The sequence below is a fragment of the Trachypithecus francoisi genome, unplaced genomic scaffold (genome assembly GCF_009764315.1).
Source record: "Trachypithecus francoisi isolate TF-2019V2 unplaced genomic scaffold, Tfra_2.0 Lachesis_group12, whole genome shotgun sequence".
Lineage (NCBI taxonomy): Eukaryota > Metazoa > Chordata > Mammalia > Primates > Cercopithecidae > Trachypithecus > Trachypithecus francoisi.
Genome location: NW_022681457.1, coordinates 26,225,144 through 26,248,947, shown reverse-complemented (window position 1 = coordinate 26,248,947; position 23,804 = coordinate 26,225,144). Strand labels below are relative to the sequence as shown.

The 23,804-nt window shown below is 41.0% G+C and overlaps 1 protein-coding gene across 2 annotated transcripts in view; it reads right to left on the bottom strand.

The window, feature by feature from the left end:
* Positions 1-23,804, bottom strand: part of CACHD1 (cache domain containing 1) — a 228,276-nt gene that overhangs the window by 7,774 nt on the left and 196,698 nt on the right. For both annotated transcript variants that reach the window (XM_033225155.1, XM_033225156.1), the window contains 13 exons: positions 21,868-22,010; positions 21,034-21,215; positions 19,859-19,969; positions 14,025-14,147; positions 12,458-12,557; positions 12,251-12,367; positions 10,168-10,328; positions 9,746-9,832; positions 8,747-8,863; positions 7,459-7,610; positions 6,014-6,175; positions 4,099-4,176; positions 3,330-3,431 (listed from right to left, as the gene is read on the bottom strand). In XM_033225155.1, coding sequence (XP_033081046.1) covers positions 3,330-3,431; positions 4,099-4,176; positions 6,014-6,175; positions 7,459-7,610; positions 8,747-8,863; positions 9,746-9,832; positions 10,168-10,328; positions 12,251-12,367; positions 12,458-12,557; positions 14,025-14,147; positions 19,859-19,969; positions 21,034-21,215; positions 21,868-22,010 — 1,635 coding nt within the window. The remainder of the gene's footprint in view (positions 1-3,329; positions 3,432-4,098; positions 4,177-6,013; positions 6,176-7,458; positions 7,611-8,746; positions 8,864-9,745; positions 9,833-10,167; positions 10,329-12,250; positions 12,368-12,457; positions 12,558-14,024; positions 14,148-19,858; positions 19,970-21,033; positions 21,216-21,867; positions 22,011-23,804) is intronic.

Sequence of the window (23,804 nt, the reverse complement as noted above, 5' to 3'; positions counted from 1 at the left end):
AAGCTGTCTTGAGGAAGTACCAACTCCCATCTGTAGCCCCCTCCACAGTGTACTAGGGTATAGCCATGCCTTGTGTAATGACAGAGATACATCCTGAGAAATGTGTCCTTAGGCAATTTCATCATTGCACAAATGTCACAGAATGTACTTTCACAAACCTAGATGGTACAGCCTACTACACACCTCGGCTATATGGCATAGCCTATTCTTCTAGGCTATAAACCTGTGCCACATGTTACTGCACTGAATATTGTAGGCAACTACAACACAATTGTATACAATACTGTAGGTAACACCATAGGTATTTACATATCTAAACACAGAAGAGGTACCAGAAAAATACAGTATAAAAGATTTTTAAAAATGGTTCACCTGTGGCCGGGTGCAGTGGCTCATGCCTGTAATCCCAGCACTTTGGGAGGGTGAGGTGGGCAGATCACCTGAGGTCGAGAGTTCAAGACCAGCCTGACCAACATGTAAAAACCCAATCTCTTCCAAAAATACAAAATTAGCTGGGCATGGTGGCGCGTGCCTGTAATCCCAGTTACTCGGGAGGCTGAAGCAGGAGAATCACTTGAACCCGGGAGATGAAGGTTGTGGAGAGCCCAGATCGTGCCACTGCACTCCAGCCTGGGCGACAAGAGCAAAACTCCATCTCAAAAAAACAAAAAACAAAAAAGGTTCACCTGTATAGAACACTTACCATAAATGGAGCTTGCAGGATTGGTAGTTGCTCTGTGTGAGCCAGTGAGTGAGTGGAGTGAATGTGAAGGCCCAGGACATCAGTGTATACTACTGCAGACTTTATAAACACCATATACACTTAGGCTACTCTAAATTTATTAAACATTGTTTTCTTTCTTCAATAATAAACTTTTGCTTACTATAACTTTTTTGCTTTAGAAGCTTTTAAACTTTTTAAACTTTTTGACTATTTTGTAATAACAGGTTAAAATACTGACACATTGTACAGCTGTGCAAAAATATTTCCTTTCGTTATATCCTTATTCTATAAGCTTTTTTTCTAGTTTAAAAATTTTTACGTTTCACTTTTTAAACTTTTTGGTTAAAAACTAAGACATAGCATCTCCAAAAAAAAAGAAGAAAAAACAAAGAAAATCCACGAATATAATTAAATGTCAGATAAAATACCAAAAAAAAAAAATTTTTTTTAACACAAATGAGATCCTCAATATGTAAAGAATGATAGTTTTGAAGTACACTGAGCCAAGATCGCGCCTTTGTGCTCCAGCTTGGGCAACAAGAGTGAGACTTCGTTTCAAAAAATAAAGCACACACACCAAAAAACTAAGACACAAACACACACATTAGCCCAGGCCTATACAGGGTCAGGATCATCAAGATGTCACTAGGCAATAGGAATTTTTCAGCTCCAGTATAATCTTATGGGATCCCTGTAGGATATGCGAAGTGTTGTTATGTAGTGCGTAACTGTGCATAGCAGATGCCAATACATCCACCAAATAGGAGAGGAGAACATACACAGATGAGCAAGTGTGCCGACAAAACAATTAGATTCACTTGTTTAATAGGTGTATATAGCTTCACCTCTAGGCATCACAGGGACGTTAACTCAATGCCACCATTTTTAGTGACCCACATACTGGTTCAAGGGATGCCAACACGCATTTAAATTCTATTGATTTTATGATGCATTTGGAATATGGGGAGTGTCAATGTCTTCCCCTTCTTTTGGTGTTGCATTCTGTCTGCATGAGAAACTATTTTTCATTCCTTGGGGATAACAGGGATCCAATTATGGTGAAAAATGAAAGGAACCAAGCCCTTAGCTGGATGCCTTAGTGTGCAGATACGGACATTGCACCCTTCCTTTTATCTAAGCTGTTGCTTCATATGCCATTTCACTAAGACAATGGGAGAGGCTAATGGAACATCATAAACATCACTCAGAATCCTAATTTGGTATTGATGCAATTCCTATTGAGGAACACAGAGAAAAAGGATTCTGTATTTCAGAGAGAGAAAAGGATTCAGTATTTCTGCTGAATAAGAAGTTATTTCTCTTGAACTTTATAGCCTCAAACCTATTTTATTATTCAAACAAGAAGGCACAGAACTGCCTGGCAGCAGGAATTTATGCAGGTTCAAAGGTTTGTAGGGAGAAAAGCAAAAAAGTCAAAGAAACTGAAAAATTTAAGTTCTGCTGTGGTTCTCCATAGAAACCCGAAGTTTCTATTTAGTTGGCAGGAATAATGTCATTCAAAGCCCAAATTAACAGTCTCCAATTTATAAAACAGAGCTTTAGCTGCTCTTCTTTGCCCTGGCTGTAGTGGAAAAGGTGATGTTGGTTGCTTTGAGGAATATCTATTTCTGCATTGTTTAGTATAGATGCAGGGAACACCCTGTTTGAGGACTTTTTTTTTTCCAGGATAGGTATGGAAAAAGCTAAGTCAAAAAGGCTTAAGTACATTATTTATGTATTAAAAAAAGGACTTGATTCTGGGAGGAAAAGATAGATTTCTGGAAAATTAAACAGCTATCTTAAAAAAATAAAAAGATTTTACAATGGCAGGAAAAACACTACCCATGCCTGTTGTATTTTTGTGGAACCGTGGCAGTGATGCTTATAGACTGGGATACATCTGCTGTTCTTTGCAACAATGAGCAATATGGACTCAGTGAAGGAGAGAAGCCATGTGGGATGGCCAAGTCTTTGGCAGAGCATGTGGATTTTATCAGTTACCTAGCACCCGGCACCTCTTCACAATTTGGCCTTGACCCTTCCAGAGCATCTTACAGGCACTTATACAACTCCATGACTTTGTACACACTGGTCCTTTGGCCTCTAATATTCTTTGCCCCTACCTTTTCTTTAATCACCCCCTTAAGGCTCAGTGCAAATGTTGCTTCTTGCTTCTTTGGTGAAGGCTTCTCTGAGCTCCCCAGACCACGCCAGAGGTCAGGGCAAGAGAATGCTGGAGGACAGCACAGATTCTTGTCATGCCCCAAGGGGACATGGCTGAAAAAGCCCTTAAAGATCCTGCTGTTTGCCAGCCAACACTGGAGAGCGGGACCTAAGAGGAAGCTGATTTTATGGAAAAGCAAGTGGGATGGCAAGCAGGCTCCATTTAGACAATATGAATCCTTCTGTATGGAGAAAAACTTGAAAGCAATCCGTGTGCCCAGAGGAGTGCCGAGACATAAGCAAAACTGTCCTTGGGCTCTTATAAAGGTGGCATGCTGGGGTGTGTCTTTTTGGAAAACCATGTCAAAATAGGGTGTGAGCATCATCCCACAGGAGTACACGAGGTTCCTCGGGTCTTCAAATGCAGGAAGCTAGATCTTACCATGATCACTTTCTGTTCCTGATCGACCCCAGTAGCGGCGCCTTCTTTCTGGACTGTGTGCATGTCGTTCGATGACCGCAGCTATAAACCGAGTGTTGCTGACTGTGGGAAGTCAAGGACAGTTAATGTCACTCTTATGCCAGTATCTCTGTAGTTTCAAGCACATTTGCTCTGAGAGGGCTCATTTACATGCTGGGAGAATTCTCTTTGGAAAGCCAGAATAAATCATTTTTTAAACAATTCTGGGGATTAGGGTGCTGATTTTAGAACTGGTGCAGTGAGAGGTATTTAATTACATATCTCCAATATGCATCAGGAAGCTGTGGTCTAGTAGGTAAAGGCTAGGGTGTCTTAACACTAATGGAAATCTCTTTTGATAAGGAAAATGCTCTTTTTTCCTCCCTGAGTTGTACACACTAGTTAAGGGATTTTAAAAAAAAATGCATCCCTGAAACATCCTTTTCTAAAATACTATGGTTGGGAAATAAACAGCAAGAGAAATAAAGGAAAGGGTGAGCTGTTTTAGGCCAACACACTTAATACAAAAAAAAAAAATAACATCATAAAATCTTTTGAGATTCTTTAAAACAAAACAAAGACCTACACATACTCCTAACAAAAAAGGACAGAAAAAAGCAACTAAAAAAACCCAGTCACCACGTCAAAGCTTCTTAAATTTTAATACAAGCCAAAAGGATATAAGAAAGAATATTTATTCTGGATTAGCCTCCTGCTGACACATTCTGCAGCAAGGCAGCTGAATACTCACTGATGCCTCTGTCTTCGTGGCTGTCATCGTCCCTTTCATCTCTGTCATTCTCCAGGTTGGACATACGCACTGACATTTCTACCCATCATTAAAAAGAGAGAAACATGACTATTTAATCAAACAAAATCACCCGCTTTAATACCCCGCGGAGCGCTTGTTTGATGGCTGGGTGACAGCATTCCATCAAGAATGAATCCCATCTTAGAAGGGAATGAACTGATGCCCGTTTTTTTGTTTTTGTTTTTTTAAAGGAGGAGGGAGCAGGAATCCAAACAAGAAGAACAAGTAATCAAGAGACATCTGAAATTGATTTCTTTTTTTTTTTTTTTTTTTTGAGACGGAGTCTCGCTCTGTCGCCCAGGCTGGAGTGCAGTGGCCGGATCTCAGCTCACTGCAAGCTCCGTCTCCCGGGTTTACGCCATTCTCCTGCCTCAGCCTCCCGAGTAGCTGGGACTACAGGCGCCCGCCACGTCGCCCGGCTAGTTTTTTGTATTTTTTAGTAGAGACGGGGTTTCACCAGGTTAGCCGGGATGGTCTCGATCTCCTGACCTCGTGATCTGCCCGCCTCGGCCTCCCAAAGTGCTGGGATTACAGGCTTGAGCCACCGCGCCCGGCCTGAAATTGATTTCTAAGAAAGGAGGAGAAAAGAAGTTGATTGAGGCCAATAAATCTTTAATCCTCTACTAAAGTACTGAAACAGAAGGAAAGGGATTGAAAACATGACTGACTGTGTTGGTAAAATGGTGCAACAAAAGCCTCCAAAAGCCCAGGCATAAGCTAACACTGGACGATGGTCATCCTCAGTCTAGCTGAATCTCACCAAGGGAAGCACATAGTGATTATCCCTGTTACTAAATCAGGCAACATTACTCCATGATTCCCCTTCAGGCTTGTGGCCATAGTGAAACGTTTTAACATCAACCTGTCATTACAGCTGTTAGAGTGAGCTAAGTGGCCAGGAAGATGAGTTAACCTCATCTCCAAAAAGGTCAGGTCAACACTTCCCTGGGGACTGGGGTTTTAGGAAGGATGGAGATGGCCATTAAACAGTTTTGTTCCCTGCAAACAGAGTATAGATACTGCAATTTAAACAGAGTATAGATACTGCACATGGTATTGAGGCCATGATTGTAGGTGAATCATTTTGTACTTGGCCTCGATGACTTTTTTTTTTTTTTTTTCTCAGATAGAGTCTCACTCTTTCGCCCAGAATGGAATGCAGTAGCGCGATCTTGGCTCACTGTAGCTTCCATCTCCTGGGTTCAAGCGATTCTCTTCCCTCAGCCTCCCAAGTAGCTCAGGCTATGGGCGTGTGCCACCATGCCCAGCTAATTTTTGTATTTTTAGTAGAGGCGGGGTTTCACTATGTTGGCCAGGCTGGTCTTGAACTCCTGAACTCAAATGATCCACCCACTTCGGCCTCCCAAAGTGTTGGGATTATAGGCGTGAGCCACCGCGCTCGGCCGACTTATCCTGTTTTAAGAGATGTGATTATTCAAATGTGTGTTTATTCACACTACATAATGGCAGCTGCAATAGAACAGATTATGCTCTTGCCACTGGTGATCTGGGGTATCTTTGATTTGCCTGTCTTTTTGGAATGGCAAGGGCAGCACATCTAACAAACAAAATTTCCCACTCAGCATCCCAGCTCCCCTGGCCGGCCTATTGCAGAAGCAGGCCACTGGGGGCTAATGCTGATAAGGAGAGGATCCAAGGATTTTTCTGGGGATCAAAATAGAGCTTGTAGGGTTTAGGAACTGAAGAAGAAAGCAGGCTTTGGGGACTTTCAAAATGACTCCACAGAAGCTGAAATTATAGCACTGTGCTGACAATTCCTTAGAGGCTGACACAACCAGCCACTGTCCTTCTAGCCTGGCTGCTGCTTCCCCTGTGGGGTTCATTTTGAGCTCACCTTGGGCAGCAAGAGGAGACATATGCTGATGGCTCCGGCGATGAATCTGGTGGCGGTAGGCGTACACTGCCAGGACCAAGACCATGATGCATCCCATGATCCCTCCAGCCACAGGACCCACGGGGGCGCTTTTAATCATGTTTAATGTGATCACCTCATCACCTTCAGTGAAAGAGCAAGAAGATGTTCCTCATTAAGATTTTCCAAGTGGGGAAGAAAGTAAGGATGATGAGATGGGAAGGAATAGAGTGGGAAGGGGGCTGGGGGAAGATAAACAGATGCTTAGTTAGGCTTTGAGTTCTTCAAACACGAGGTATGGGAATGTGGGAGCAGAGGCTTCGTTTAATTCCTGGTTCTCCAGTGTTGGTTCCTAGGCAGAGAAGGAGCACAAATGGCAAGGACTGCTGGGAAAAGTGAGCAGACCAGAAGAATTGCTTACACAGGCAGCACCCAACACCAACAGAGTCCTAGCTCCCTGGGGTATGAGTTACTCTTGGAAGAGAGGAAAAGTCACCTAGTACAGAGTAACCACTGAAACAAAAGGCACCAGGTCCAATAAATATGTGCTAACCAGGCCAAGTTTCGAAGCTTATGGGTTTCCTTTAAAAGGCCATTTGTGCTTTCCAGATAGGAAACTGCAGGCGAGCATAAAAAATGATGTCTCGGAGCCAAGTCACTTTCACATATGTACCCTCATCTAGTTCAGTAGTAACATAGAAGCTCAAAATCCTTCCTCACATATGAGCTTTTCTTCTATACAGGCTGATGTAAGTGATGTTAAAAATCAAGGTATTAACTAAGGATTTAAATATTTGACTCTACTGCCATCTAAGAATTAGGTGCTAATTCTGGAAAGACTGAAAATAATCTCAGGTGAGCGATATAATCTTGGCAGTATTTCTGAGGTCTTGGAGACTGATCCCAGGGGCTCTCCACCCCATGGTGTCCCTGTGCTTCATCCTAAGTTGTCCCAGCTACACTGGGTAGCTCTGGCTTCTGTTGACTTTGTTGACTCCAAGGCCCCAAATACTGATTTGTAGCTATAAGACTTCACCTTGCAAAAGTTGTGAGTGAAGGTTTCAGCAGGCACTAGACACACGGTGGTCACTCCGTACACCGCCCTGTGCTTCTGCCAGCTGGTGTGCATATCCAAGCAGACTCCAGAGTTCGGCCATGCAGAAACCAGGCCTGATAGTTCTCAGAACAAGCTTTATGGGAAGGAATTCCAGGCTTGCAAAATTTGGCAGGACAGATGGCCACTCACTCTCTCTGCACAGAATATTTCGCCAGTTCTGAAGGTAATTATCTGCCTTGGTTTTGTAACTAAAGACTACCAGCAAAGGAATCAGGGAAGTTGGGGAGAGGATTATTTTAAGATGTCCTAGTATATAGGCAAGAAATTGTATATTCAAGAATCAAATTGTTGGGGTATCCAACAAACATACCTATTGCTCCCACGTCATCAACATAGGGACTTTTGGCTCCCACAATCCCCCCGAAGCATTCTTTCTGGGGAGCACAGTAGGATTTGTCCAGGTGAGTCTTTCCATCACTGTCCACCATGCACCATTCACAATCCAGCACCCCAAAACAGTCCCTGCCAGAAAGACAATACTTAGTCTTCTATAAAGCAGGGGACAGCACTTAAGCGTGGGCATCAGACAGTTCTCAGGATCTCCATTACTTACTAGTGTTGTGAATTTCTTAAGCTTTAGTTTCCTTCCCTTATAAAATGAGAATAGCAATAGACTGCCAGGGGAATAACTGTTTCATGCCTCTTAACAGCTTGGAAAGGAGATAAATAAAACTGCTCTCTGTGAATTAAATAATGACATCCACACACCATAGGGCTATTCAAAATCATCTTACAAGACCAAACAGAAATGACCCCAATGTTTGTCAGACTCTGGCCTAACATCCCCCAAGTGTGGGGTCATTTAAAAAAATAAAAATAAAGTCCAATAAGTTTGGAAATACTTGGCCAGTTACCACAGGTTTCCTCACTGCCAATTTCTCAGAGCCTTTAGTGCATTACACGCATTGTGACTGTCTCAAGAGAATACATGCAGTGTCAGCGTTTCCTAAACCTAACTGACTTGGGGCTACTGTATAACATCCCAGATTAATCAGTTTGACGCCACAATTCCTTTGCTAAAATACACACCCAAATTAGAGTAAGCTATTCATCTAAACACTGTTTAATAAGATGGCAACCTACAGCTACAATAAGCTAATAACCAACTCCCCTTCACTTAGTCTACCACAGCCAATGTTTCCATAATGTCTAGTCCCAAATTCCTAATCCCACCTGAGGAGTTGGGGGAGAGTGGGGAACATCTAGTTTTTAGTTCTCAAAACTATCATGAAGCAGATGTGTTTCCTAAGAAAGGAAAATAAATGATCTCCAAAATATCACACCTAGAGCCTTGACCACTGGGCTCTGCTTCTGGACCTCACAGGTTCCTCCTCCCTTGCCCTGCTGCTTCATGCCATGGCCCTCCACACTTCTTTTATTTCAAGAAAAACTCCCACTCACAGATGAGGCTACTAACATATGGTACACATGCTAAATAGGGATAATAAGTGGGAACGAGACAACATTTAATCTGGTGGACAAATGCTTATGGAAATCAGTTTCAGATCTGAAAAACTGATACACTTTTTTAAAACATGAAGAGTGGGAATAATAAATATTAGCTGGAAAACCTCCATTCTTTACTAGATTGTGCTTACCCGCTTTCCAGCCTCTGACTGCACCTGCTGTTGACACACTGGTGAAGAGCATCTTGCAGGCCAGGGTCAATAGCTGTGTATGTCACTGGCTCCTGGTGGACCTCGCAGCTTGGGTTTCTGTGCAGGAGGTAAGTCTGGAGGTTAAGACCACCACTGCCCACATTCCAAACTCACGCTCCTGGTCCTTAAAGCAGTCAGACATATTTGGGTTTGAATCCTGGCTTTGCCACTTAGTGTAACCTTGGATCAATTACTTAGCAACTCTGAGCTTCAATTTATTTACCTTCATGTACAATAGAAATAATACAAATAGCCTAGGCAACATGATGAGACCTTGTCTCTACAAGAAGTACTACTATAACAACAAAATTTAGACAGGCTTGGGAATCACATGCCTGTACTCCCAGCTACGAGGGAGGTAGAAAGGTGGGAGGATTGCTTGAGCTTTGGAGGTAGAGGTTGCAGTGAGTCATGATTGCGCCACTGCATTCCATCCTAAGCAACAGAGAGGGACCATGTCTCAACAAACAAGTATACATGCACAATACAAACACACATGACACTCTTAATTTCTAGAGAAGGGGTTTATCACAATTTATTTTCCTGGTGTTAAAATCTGTCACTGATATAAATAAATAATGCTGTTATTATGTGTGAACACATCATACGTATGTGAAAAACACTTGCATATTTATCACAGGGTTAATTAAAACACTAAGTGACTTAATATACATAGAGTACTCAACACATGGTAGACACTTAGTAAATGCTCGAAACATTCTCACATTTTTTTGTATGTAGCACATACACTCAATACTTTTACAGCAGTTAAATTTAAACCTCAAAACAGACATCATTTTATGGCACTACTGAGCTTGAATTCTGGCTCACTGAACCGTTCCATCATTAGAATGAATCATCTTTATATGCCCTAACTCAAAACAAATCTATAAGAGACTCACAGTATTATATATGTATTATTATTATTATTTATTTTACCGGTTCTCTGCATTGGTGAGGTTGCCAGTGCACTCATTGACCTCTAGAGGGCACTCACAAGGACATTCACATTCGTTTTGTTCCATTCTGAAGAGCAAAAAGAAAGTTACTATGCAGAAGGACAATGGCAAACTGTATGTTGTACATGTATTGGGGAAGCAAAATAACGAAGCTCTGAGCTAGTTTAAAAGGATAGTAAAAAGGAATTTACAGCCAAAGGTTAAATACATAAATGGCCTTAATCCATTGTTCTTTGGACAAGGATGCTGCAAACGGCACAGCTCTAAGTGCCTTTGTAACTGTGACTTTTCTTCAGGACACACACCAGCACTTTCTGTTTATTTTGCACTTCAAAATTCCTGACATCAGTTGAAATATTAAACAGCGTGGTGAACACAGAATATGACCCACTGCATTTTTACCGGTGACAGTTGAGACAGAGCCGGTCCACCATGCTGCAGGCACAGAAGGCAAGAGAGTCGCAGGTTTCATTGACAATGCCAACAAACGCATTGGTTCCTGGGATCCTTGCTAGTCTGTATTTGGAACAGTGGCTGCCATGCACAAGGTTCGTCAAATCCCCCTACAGAACAAGCAAGGTATCAGAAATGACAGACAGCAATGCAAAGACTCAGCCCTACCTTGGTGAAAACAACTCTTCAACTACCCATGGAAAATAGCTTAAAATAAAATGTTTCTGATTACAAAAGTCACTGTTAAAAAACATATAGTCACTGTGAAAAATTTAGAAAATAAAAATTATTCATAATCAGAGATAACTCCCATTGAACGGCTGTGTATATACTATGCATTCTTTTATCTGTGCTTACACAAACATAAATTTTATAGCTGTTAATAACATCTGTTTTTTCTTAACATATAATAGTATACCCGGAAAATGAATACTTCAAGAAGCAATAAAAGACAATTTTCAGGGAAGGAATAGTTAAAATTTATTCACATGCAAACCTAATTAACCACAAATCATGCATTTCCCTTTTTTGGGTGATGAACCCTTTTCCTTTTAGAATAATCAAATTATTTAAAAATCAAACCTCTCTAAGAGGCAAATTTCTGCTTCTAGAATATTTAAATAATCCAACTAAATCAAGTATCCCTTTTCTTCACTCCATAACAAGAATATGTGATAGCAAGTTTCTTGAACTGTCAATTTTGTTTACCATATTACAAAATCAAAGATTCCAAAGTGGTATTGTAGAGTTGCGTGTAATCATTTTTCCGCATGTGTGTCAGATACACTAGGCAAATTATTTCACCTCAAGCTTGTTTCCATGCCATCCATCCTGTACAGATGCTTGGTGAGGATGAGCTTAGTTCTGAGAATCATAGCACTGAATGGGTTTTTAGAGGTCTACATGAATTTCTCACTGTCTGGAGAAATTCCCACCTCTAGAATATAAGCAGTATCACAATCTTGGAGTCCTGACAACCCGAGTACTCAGGAATGCTCTAATTCCATTTGGGAATAACTTCAGCCATTAAATTTTTCAAATGTGCCTTCTGAGAAGTATCTACCTGAGTATCCTGGCATTGTGTGCTGAAGACTCCAGAAACCATTGCATAAATGATAGAAGATAGGCAAAATAAGTCAGACTTTCCTATGACAACCTTACTTGGCAGTCTCATTTGTCAATGTCTCCTTTAAAGAGAGTGCTTCTCAAAATGGTATGGGGTCTGAACAGGATAATAATGACTTCCCTTGCTTTGAACACACTATTCTATTAATATATTCATTTTTTAAATTTCTCGTTTCCACCAGATAATTGTTTTCTGCAATAGAGTTTTTGAGACTCAGTTTAGGATTTTTAATTTAACCCAGTACATTTTAAAAATTAATTACATACTTAATGACTGACATAAATGCCTATTCTAAATAAAAAACCTACTTCCTGTAAGTAGCTTTTTGAATGTTCTATCATTCCCCATTTAGCTTTCTCCCAAGTAGGATTATTTATAAATTAATGAGAATGTCCTTAAGATCTTTAACCATAACCAGGTAAATTTGCAGCAACTCAAATTATACAGAATACTCTAAGCTAAAAACAGACATTATTTTCAGATGATTTACATGAGAGTTCCCATCTCATAGGGCAAATGATCAAGAACTGACCTAACTTGGCCTTGGGAATTTAAGGAGACCGAGTGATCCCCAGAAGACAGGAAGAGAGAAACACATGGTGCCACATATATTTATACAAGAGTGTGGGAACCAACTTCAGCAGATATTTCAAAGGGCTTAGATTGGGTAAGTCTTTAAACAAACAAAACCAAAACAAAATACCAACTGTGAGACCTTAAAACATTCACTTTTCTACTCTGAGCTTTATATCTCCCAATCGCCAAACTGGGAACCGGAACTAAGGTCCTGTCTCCTCCTGTCATTCTGTAATTCTAAGGCAATGAAACAGACATTAGCCATGATTCCAGTTCATGTTCCATAATGGGATGGAAAAATGAGCGTGTTAAGGAATCAGATCAACTTACCGCAAGGCTGGTGTTGAATTTATAAAACCTCTGGACCGTTCTGTCACTGAAGCTGTTGCACAGGTTTTTCTTTACAAAGTTGGGGTGGTTGAGGATATCATTTGCTACCAGGGGCTCCTACCAAGGCCAAAGAGAACAGAAGACATACGCCATGTAGTGAGCTGCAGGCGGTTGGAGAACTGAGCTGCTCAGCTTTGTGACAAATACCTTGTGGGTGATGTGCTGCTGCTCCACAGGTGCATGTCCTTTGGGATCGATGAGAGTTGGGTGCGCCACCAGATAACCCCTGTCCTCCATTATGAAGCACCTATACCAAAACAAGTCATGCCCCTCATTCATGTCAGCTGTCCTTTTTTAAACGTATCCAGAGAGCATTTATCTTGCTAGCCCTGAAACAAACTGTATTTATCCCAGGTTCTCAATAAATACTCATTGGAAAAATGAAGGGAAGCTGGCAGGCAGGTAGACGGATACATGATTTTAGAAGTTGTGGGTCACCTAGAATACAGTTAAGGTGAGAGTTACACCTGACTCTGTGGTCACCTACATAGTTTATACAAAATGTGCCCAAACAGCCCAAGTAAGATGGACTCAGACCTTTTGCAAAGATATATGAATGGGAAGTTTGTTCTTTTTTCCAGGGAAGCAGATCCTAAAGGAAGTAGCCTTGAGTACTTCTACCTACAGATTTGAAGTAAAGCATATAATTTCTTCTTTCAATAATAAATACACATAAAATAACAACATGCAGGGGATGTATAAAAATATACAGTAGTCCTTCTCCCTTATCTGTGGAAGATATGTTCCAAGACCCCAATGGATGCCTGAAAGTGCCGATAGTACTGAACCTTATTATATATATGGTTTTTTCCCTATATATATTTACCTATGATAGTTTAATTTATAAATTAGGCCCAGTAAGAGATTAACAACATTAGCTAATAATAAAATAGAACAATTATAATAGTAATAAAAGTTATATGAATGTGGTCTGTCTCTATAAAAATATCTTATTCTATTATGCTGTGGTTCTGAACCCTCACAAAGCGAGACCAATGATAAGAGGGGGACTACTATATTTGATCTACATTTGATAGAAACAATAAATGAAGCTAGAACTGCTTTAATCAAGACTATATTTTGCTTTATTTTACTTTACATTAGTGATATCAGTTTGCCAGGAATTCTGCATTTCCCCATAAGGGCCAATGACACGAAGCGTGAACCATGAGATGGAACTAAGAAAGCTATTTTTAAAAGCAGCCTGCATTAAATCAAGAGAATGCCCTTGCTTTGATCAGACATGTTCTTTTGAAATCCAGGAGGCAGAGACTTTTGGTTCCATGGTCTGTTTCTGGGGAAATGTAAAAGGAACAGTCTAAGCAGCTGAAAATGTCACAAAGACTTTGGTTTAATGACAAAGTTAACATCAAAAGTCCTACCCAAGAGTCCCCTCTGGTCTTTCTAGTACCAAAGATATGGGAAGCCTCTAATTACTGACTTCCAGGGAAACAAGAGCTTTTGGTGCATTCCATGCTACAGTTACTTTTCTTGTTGTGTGCTGAATCTGTCTGTTTAAATCATAAACAGTATGCATCTCAGAAAAACGAAAGAAGAGAAAAAGAACAAAAACTTTCTTAACAGAACACCCAGGCCATGAATTCAATTTCTAGTCCTGACCATAGCTATGCTGTTCCCATTCAACTAGAGATACCTGACATCTATTTTTAAATTTCTGCAGCTAGAAAGGAAATAGCATCCCTAACGCGCTTACCTTATTTTGTTGCCACCATCTTGGTTACAGACTGGTAACAGGTCCATCAGAACTTTGTAGAAGTACCTGAGTGTGAAGTCAATGCCCATCACAGCCACAGTATGCCCAGAAGACAGCTGTGTACTTTATATGAAAAAGATCAATGAGAAAAATAGGCATGGCTTATTTAAAGATAAAGGTTATGTTCAGTCCCAGGGACATTGTTTGGTATTAGAAATACCTTCCCACTGTTCCTCCCTACTTCTCCCACCTACAAAAATGATTAACTAAGTGACTGATTTAACACAACATGGAAATTTTATGAGAGAAAAAAATTTGAGACTTAATGCAGGACTGTCTAAATAAGAGTGGCCCAAAACCTGAGCAGCTGTGAAATACGATGTTCCTAGAGTGGCTCGACTGACAAAAATATGGGCGCAGAGGCATCAGGAGGGAGGTTGGATGCATGACTACTACGGCTACTTCCAACAAACCTCTAGATAAAAAAAAATCCCCCTTAGCAACACCCTTATTATTTACTGCATTTTTTAGATAAGAAAACTGAGGTCTCACAAAGGTTAACTGACTGGTGTAAGGTCATACAAAACTTAGGAGGAACAATGGCTAGTCTAGTTTTCTTTCCCCAACATTAAGGTTGACTCTACTCAGAGCACAGCTCATATCCTAGAACAAGACTGTCCTGCTCCATAGGCCAGTGCTTTCTCCATTCCACCCTGCTACTCTTTTTTTTTTTTTTTTTTTTGTTGAGACGGAGTTTCGCTCTGTCGCCCAGGCTGGAGTGCAGTGGCCGGATCTCAGCTCACTGCAAGCTCCGCCTCCCGGGTTTACGCCATTCTCCTGCCTCAGCCTCCCGAGTAGCTGGGACTACAGGCGCCCGCCACCTCGCCCGGCTAGTTTTTTTTTTTCTGTATTTTTTTTTTAGTAGAGACGGGGTTTCACCGTGTTAGCCAGGGTGGTCTTGATCTCCTGACCTCGTGATCCGCCCGTCTCGGCCTCCCAAAGTGCTGGGATTACAGGCTTGAGCCACCGCGCCCGGCCCACCCTGCTACTCTTAACAGCCAAGGAAGAGAAAATTGGGCAGTAAAACACAGCGCTAACTTGTTTGGCTCTGGAATCAGCAGATCTGAAGTCAAATCTTGGCCCCGTTGCTGTCTATCTATGTGGCTTATGGAATGCTGTTTCACCTTTCTAAGCTTCAGTTTTCTCATCTGAAAATGGTACCTACTTTATAAGGCTGTCATTGGGATTAAATGAGATGGTGTATTTACAGTGAACACCTAAAAAAAAGAAGCTAAGCTAAAGAAAACTAAACAGCGAAGTTGAACCCTCAGGCATGGGTTAACAATAAACTTATTACTCTTTCAGAGAAAACGTACTTCAAGAAATTGCTGGGTGTGTCAGAAGTGTGGACTTCTCACTTGGAACCTTAGCTCTTTTTAATCTATGCTCATGGCTAACTGGGAGGGCATGTGCTACTTGACTAACGAACTCCCCACACTCTTGTGGCTGAGAATCTGCAGTTTACCCAACATAGGACTTTCTAAGAGCCTATCATTTAGCATCACCCACCTGCCTAATTTCTTTATAAAGAAAATATCCAAAGAAAAATCACAAAAATCATAATTATTTCTCATAGCAATCTTACAAGGCATTATAATTTCCAGAGAACTGAAGCTTGGGGAAATTAGGTATTTGGCCAAGGTCACACAGTGAATAACTAGTAGAAGCAGAAATGTATTTATTATTTTTGTAAGAGATGGGGTCTTGCTATGTTGCCCAGGCTAGATTCAAGTTCCTGGGGCTCAAGTGATCCTCCTGCCCCAGTCTCAAGTAGCTGGGACTACAGACACACAACAATGGGCCAGTGGAAGCAGGGATTTAAACTTAAGTGTCTTCAACTCCAAAGCATATACCATGAAGTTAAACTGCCTTCTTAGATCTGCAGAGCATTCAAGAGTTTCCAAGCAACTTTATACTATTTAACTATCCGTGAAAAAGCCATAAAGGAATCACAGTTCCCATTTTATAAATACAAGATTAAGCTTACAATGGCAAAAACACATAAGATAGGTCAGATCACCTTTTATTTATGGAAGAGACCAGTACCCACAACTGGCTCTTTCTACAACACTACAGCTACTTCGGTGAAAAATAGCACTTAGATGTTTTGGTATAAGGTAATTTTATTTCTAAACTTCTCTTGTATAACTGCCATCTGCTTCAAAATGATGAACATGCTAAAGCAACAGCATGTATATTGCCTACGTAAGTCTAGGATTCATATTTTCACCTGCATTTCAGATGGGTACACTGTTACCATAGCAACTCATAAAGAAAGATACTGGAAAAAAGAAATCACACCAAATCTACATTTCTAAGTACAACAGACCAGACTGTTTGCAATACTTCCATGAGATTTTCACAGCCAAAGACACATCTAACCCATCCTTTACTCAATGATTGTACTTCATCTCTAGCAGCACCACTCTTCTCCAAAGAATGCAAACCCAGATTCTCAGGGGACTAAAAATCTATATGAAAGAATCACATGAAAGCTTACTATGAGTAACTGATAAGTGAGTGTTGAATTAGAAAATGCCTCTAATTCTCAGCCAAACCACTGAAAACTGAGTGCATGGGACCGCTTCACAACAAGCTGAATATTAGCTTAGGCTTTCTCTTCTGACCTAAAATGTCAGAAGTTTAAAGCAAAAATAGCATGATAAAAATAACTGTCATTTATTTGGGACTCGACCTTTTAAGTACAGTAGTAAGCACTTGACATGTATCATCTCTAATTCTCATCCTATCAGTTCAATGCAGGTATTAGGGCCTCTGTTTTACATATGAGGTCAAAGAGGTCACAAAACATTATTATAAAAGTGCTTAACATTTATTGAGCCCTTACCAGATACCAGGCACTGTTCTAGGAGATTGACATATATTATTTAATCTTTAAAAATAATCATTTGAGGTAGGCTCTAATATCTAACTTTCTTAAGTGGGGAAACAAAGGTGAAAAGAATTTTTTTATAGTCATGCAAACAGTAAACGGAAAATCTACTTTTTGGGAGTAGAACCATATGTTAGGAGTGATGAAGTTCTCAAGCTGGCACCCAAGGCCAACATCATCAGTAATCATTTGAGAAAAAACCTTTGCAAAGCCTATCTATCCATGCATCCATCAAAGTCACAGTTGCTCTGCTTGAGTACCATAAGAGGTAGTTGCCTTGCATTTTAAACTCTGTTGATTGAAAAATGCACAGCTCTAAATAGTAAAATCACACTCTGCTAAGCAAAATATTCAAACAACCAGGTGCATGGGATTTCATATTGCGCAGGGCAAGAGCAGACACTTATTCTGGGGAATATACACACTCAACAAGTGACTCAGGAGGCAGAATCCAGGATTTCAACTGTTGGTTCTTGCTCTTATTATTTTCTAGTTAAACTTGTGTAGGTTCAACCCATGATGTAAAAGTAACCAAATGAAGGATTTGAACCTGGGTTTTTCTGTAGCCCAGGTTGGAGTTCAGTGGCACATTCTTGGCTCACTGCAACCTCCGCCTCCCTGGTTCAAGTGAGTCTCGTGCCTCAGCCTCCAGGGTAGCTGGGATTATAAGCATGTGCCACTGCATTTGGCTGAACCTCGGTTTTTCTTTATTTTTTTATTTTTATTTTTTGAGATGGAGTCTCACTCTATCACCCAGGCTAGAGTGCAGTGGCACGATCTCGGCTCCCTGTAACCTTCACCTCCCGGGTTCAAGTGATTCTCCTGCCTCAGTTTCCTAAGTAGCTAGGATTACAGGCACGCACCTCCATGCCCAGCTAATTTTTGTATTTTTAGTAAAGATGGGGTTTCACCATGTTGGTCAGTCTGGTCTTGAACTCCTGACCTCATGATCTGCCCACCTCGGCCTCCCAGTGTGCTGGGATTACAGGCGTGAGCCACTGCACCTGGCCTGAACCTGGGTTTTTCTAACTTGAAAGTCCATCATATTTCCAAGTTGTGATTCACTTGGACCAACACGATAAATATTTGTAAACAAACCAAATCAAATTTCTTCCACCCATTTGAATCCCAACAAAAGCATGTAAACATGCATACACAAGCATAAACATCTGCCCCTGCCCTTGCCCTCCTGAACAAAAATAATACGTCTAGATAGAAAAGCAAATGTCTCTTGATAATAAGCTGCCAGGTGAGGGGAGCCAGCTGGGTCACCCAAAGACTAAGACACACCTGGGTTTTGATTCCCTGTACTATAACAACATCTTTAAGAGCCCAGTTCTGGCCCATTTCATTGTAATCAAAGACCAAGGTGACTGCGGTCCCCTCAAAAGAAACAGCCTTTGTTTACTTTTTCTCAACCCATTAGAATATATGGGAGGGATGACAAATCACTGTATTTAGACATCAGTAGGCGTGTGCTTCACACATGGTCTGTTAATGAAAACACCGAGGGATGTGTTCTAAGTAAGTGTTTACTGGTTTCATATGAAATCTTATATGATGGGAGAAGCTGACAAGAGTCAGACAGATACCATACCCTACAAAGGAGTCAACATTTGGCTGGCTGCAGGGCCCCGTTTTCCACAGAGACACAGGCCACGATACTGAAATTCCACACCTACGGTCTCCCAATTCTTGCTCCCAATGAACTTCCGTTAGAGGAATTTTACTGAATGTCAATCATTTGACATAATGAGCACCAGTGAAAAGCATGAACTTAAGCAAGAAAATCTGCCTCCTATAAATGTTAAGGCATCATTACAGGTACCAGTCAAAATATGGTCTTTCTTGGTTGCTAGGAAAAAATAGCTATTTGTATAACGAAGGGATTAAAACAATGTGTGTGACTTGCCTCCCCATCAAACATTTCACTGACATCTGGAGCTTAAATACTGAAACCTTAAAAGCAGGAAACATAAAGCACTCTAAATAGATTTACAGTGATATTGATATAACATTCTGGGAAAACCAATTTTCAAAAAGCCTTTTAATTTTTCAAGAGATAGTTTCAAGGTAAATTTTTTTTTTAAAGAAGAAAACTAAATAAACAACTTATTTAAAATTCTAAAGAATTAGACTCAAATACAAGAGGCAATAAGTTTGATGTCTTGGTATTTTCTTTCTTTCTTTCTTTTTTTGAGACAGGATCTCACACTGTCACCCAGGCTAGAGAGCAGCCTCGAACTCTGGGGGCTCAAGGAAGCCTCCGGCCTCAGCCTCCTGAGTTACTAGGAATACAAGTATGCACTATCATGCCTAATTAATTATTTTATTTTTTGTAGAGCCAGGGTCTTGCTATGTTGCCCAGACTGGTCCGGAACTCCTGGTCTCAAGTGATCCACCCACCTCAGCCTCTCAAGGTGCTGGGATTACAAGTGTGAGCAAATGAACCCAGCCTGTTTTTCTTCATTAACAATCCTCCTTTTCTTGGGAAACACTCTCTGGCAATCGTAATTGTCAGGCCTCTATTGATATTTCTTTCACCATTTTAAAGTGGCCATCTCTTCACACTGCTCTTTAGACTCCAACATCTTTTCTTCTTCATAAACATCATCATGGCTGCCAAGAACAGGGCTAACAGTCTTTCACTGACTCATTTTACATGACAACCTTGTGAGGTAGGTATCATTCTCATTTTACAGACGTCAGGAGATAGCTATGGAATAGAAGGTGACAGAGAGAGATGTTCAAATCCCAGCTTGCCTCACTTTAAAGGTCATGCTTCTGCCTCTAAGCCTTGATGTCAGTACTCTTCTATTCAGATTTCCAAAATATCCTTGATAGATTTAAGAAATGACTATAAGGTTAATTAAAATATTACCTGGACGAATGAATTGTGTGACTGATTGTCACGACATAACCAGCTCCTCCAACATCTAAGTAAGGACCAGTCAAAGAAATCAACCCTGGATTAGCTACTGCATGGAGATACCTAATGGAGACAAAAGAAAGTCATGTTATTTTAAAGTATGCACCTCTATTCTGTAAATTTCAAAGAAAAGTGAGCTTATAAGTCTAAAAATATTTATAATGAATTTTGTTTGGGTTACACTGAAATACAAAAGGATTCTCATCTTTTGTATCTGCTGTAGTATCAATATAAAAAGTAAAGAGAATCTGAAATTCCTTCTTACTTTAAAAAGAGACACTGAACTCAGTATATATCTGGGCATTTACTAAGATCTGTAGTATAGTTTTTTTTTGTTTGTTTGTTGTTTTTTACAGGGTCTCATTCTGTCGCCCAGGCTGGAGTGCAGTGGTGTGATCTTGGCTCACTGAAGCCTCCAACTCGTAGGCATAAGAAATCCTCTCACCTCAGCCTTCTGAGTAGCTGGGACTACAGGTGTGTACCACCACATCCAATTAATTTTTGTATTTTTTTTGGTAGAGATGAGGTTTTGCTATGCTACCAGGCTAGTTTTGAACTCCTAGGCTCAAGCAATCCACCTGCCTTGGCATCCCAAGTGCTAAGCTTAACAGGTAGAGATGTTTTAGAGACTAGGTAGACTTTCTGTTCTTATGTCCAATTGACTCCCCTGCTATGCTGTAGCACATTGTTAGCTTTTGCTTTTGAAAATTAAAGTCAAAATAAAGCCCAGAAGTAAAAGAATGTTTTTGAATTTGTGTGTTCATTTTTCACAGGTCATACCTAAGCTGTAACTTGACTCCATAATCATGTGTAGTAAAATGAAGTCTATCCACTAGGGACACATTTTGCATAAGGTAGGAATCAAACAAACCACTAGGAATTAAAATGGCCAAGCATAAAGAATTTCAGGCTCAAAATTTCAAGAAGAGATAAAAACACTGTAGATAGAAAAAGCCCACAAAGCTGTTGTTAATGCTGCACTGAAAACATTATTCAGAAACATTTTTCACCACCACGAAAGTATCTTCTTTAGTTTAATGGCCTGAAGTTGCTTTATTGTATGTACTTACCATGTCTCTCCAGGATTTGGGGGAGAACCTTTGATAATGGAAGCCCCTAAAACTCACCATTGTCTCCTAGTGGGATCAAATGCTTTGTCCATGAGGGAACCAGGATAAATTCTGAGGACGCCATTGGGCGTTGCTATGTAACGGCGGACAATGTAAGTGTTCAGGCTACTCATTTCCATTTGTGTCATCCATTCATCTGTGACGTGGCTGGTAGCCATTACTTCATTTCTGACAGAGAACTGGGAAACAAAGGAAGACATAGCAGGGATCCTTTAAAACTCACATGAAAAGAGAGTGGGCTGCTGGCAGGGCTTCCCGAAGCTCTGCTGCAGAGAAGCCAAGCCCAATTACTTTTTAAAAATCTTTCCACAGCAGATGGATGCAGCCAAACTTGGTGAAAACAAAAGCTTGCAGAAATATAGTCAGTGAATGTGTGATCACTCAATTGTTCACCCTAGCTAGGCTTTCTGAGTTTAAGAAGAAAAATCCTATAGTGAGTCATTAGTAGACACACATATACACACTAACCCTAAAGCTTTGTTCCTTAAATTTTATATTTATCTTGAGAGACAGCAGGGGCACTTTACTTCTTCCCCTGGGTAAAACACAGCTGGGAAAGTTTCACTAGTCTCTAAATCACATCCCTCTAGCATCACTGGAAACCTCCAGTGCTTCTAAGGCCTGTAACAGATTCTCCACGTGGCGTACGGGGCTTCTTAATCCATCAGAAGGGTCACTGCTGACCAGTCTCCCCTGGGCTACACCCTGCAGCTCTCCAGCTGAGAGGCACAGATGCAGAGCTGGGCTTCCTACTTCAAAGGTTCACTGCCAGCACCCCCTGCTGGGCCGGTGGAGGGGGACACCAGAAATGGAGCTCCCACCAGCACTTACTTTGAGGCCCGGGTTAGCAATGAGGCGGGTGTTGTCGCTGAGATAGGCGGTGTAGTGCTCTACCATGCGCTTTGTCTCTGGCTGGCTGAGGTGCTCATAGGGGGAGGAAAAGCTGCCAGCAGACAGCATGACGGTGGGACTTTCTGAAAGAGAAGCAAACAAAGCAGGCCTGAGAATGCAGAGACTCTATCTCATGCCAAACCAAAGCATCGCTCGGGCTCTGCCAATCTGTCAGCTATGGTGGCTTTATATATATATGTATATATATACATACATATATATATATTTTTCAGACAGAGACTCGCTCTGTCGCCCAGGCTGGAGTGCAGTGGCTCGATCTCAGCTCACTGCAAGCTCCGCCTTCTGGGCTCCCACCATTCTCCTGCCTCAGCCTCCCGAGTAGCTGGGACTACAGGCGCCCACCACCACGCCCGGCTAATTTTTGTATTTTTAGTAGAGACAGGGTTTCACCATGTTAGCCAGGATGGTCTCGATCTCCTGACCTCGTGATCCACCCGCCTCGGCCTCCCAAAGTGCTGGGATTACAGGCATGAGCCACCGCGCCCGTTGGCAGCTTAATATCTTCCACCAGGAAACAAAGAGCCCTGCACTGAGAAGAGCTAAAAAGGAAAAGGGCCACATTCTCTCCCTTCAGGGAGCTTACGGTCCTAAGAATGAACAGGTAAAGACATGCACCAATAAACACAAGTGCTGGGAGTAGAAATTCTTCAAATTACCTGAGACCCACATATAATATCTATGAGGAATGAGGGCACAGCTTATGACTCACATGAAGCCAGTCTGGATTAAAGCCATTTCCTAGCTGTGTGTGTTTCTCTCATCTGAATAGTGGGGAAGATAACAGCAGCAATCTTATAGAAATATGGTGAGAATTCAATGAGTTAATATTTGTAAAGCAAATGAGTATTAGCTATTATTCATATTAGTAGTATTTAAGAAAGATGGAACAGTGAAATCAATGCAAAAATCAAATAAAAATTACTCAGATGGTGGCAGCAAACTTGACATAAAAGCTTCTTGAAATACAGCAGCTAATGTATACATGTTTCATTATTGGTCTGATCTAACAGGAACATCCTAGTTCTCTATTTAAGATAAAAATTCTCACAAAGAATTGCAGTGCAAAACAAAAACACTAAATCTTTGTCTTTGAGATTTTCTACCATTCAACCTTACAGTATTTTTAAAAGCTTTAGAAAGCATGATCATGTGTCCTATCTCATTTAAACACATAGGGCATCTTCTACTCCTTTTGTTAGTTCTCACACGTCATGTCTTGTCTCCTGGTAGCCTGGAGATCTCTGATTGTGCTGGACATTGTACTTAAAAACTAATCTGTAGAAATAGCTTGAGGCCTAAGAAGATGGGGGATCTTTCTACAGAGGATTGTTGTTTCATCCTCTCCGGTGCCACACTGCAAGATGTAGCAGGTAGGGTGTTGGAAACAGTTTCCAATTAGGAGCCAGGATACGGACGGTGTATTGAAGCACTGCGTGACTTCAACCAATCCTATTTTAAAGGCTAATGCTTGAAGTTCCCCAAACCACTCAGATGATAGGAACCCCAAGTCAAGGCCGGATTTAACTTCAGGCCTTCCCCTAAAGATGTAGTCTTTTAGAATCTCTGCTAAAAGCATATATGTATGTGGGACTGGGTGTAAAAAATTTATTAGAGTCTCCACCTTTTGTGGACCCTGGATTTGATTTTTGCTTCTCTTCCTTGCCTGAAGTAGCCACGTAAAGCACTGTTTAATTTCACAGCTGTTTCTTCTGGATTGGTAGATACGCGCATCGCAAAAGTGGCTTTGAGTGTTGGCTCTCTTCTCTGGGTTCTTATTTTCTCTGAGATTTTTGCCCAGTAATTCCTCTCTATCATGTTAGCTCTGATGCTTTACAAGATTGCAATCCAGGATTATG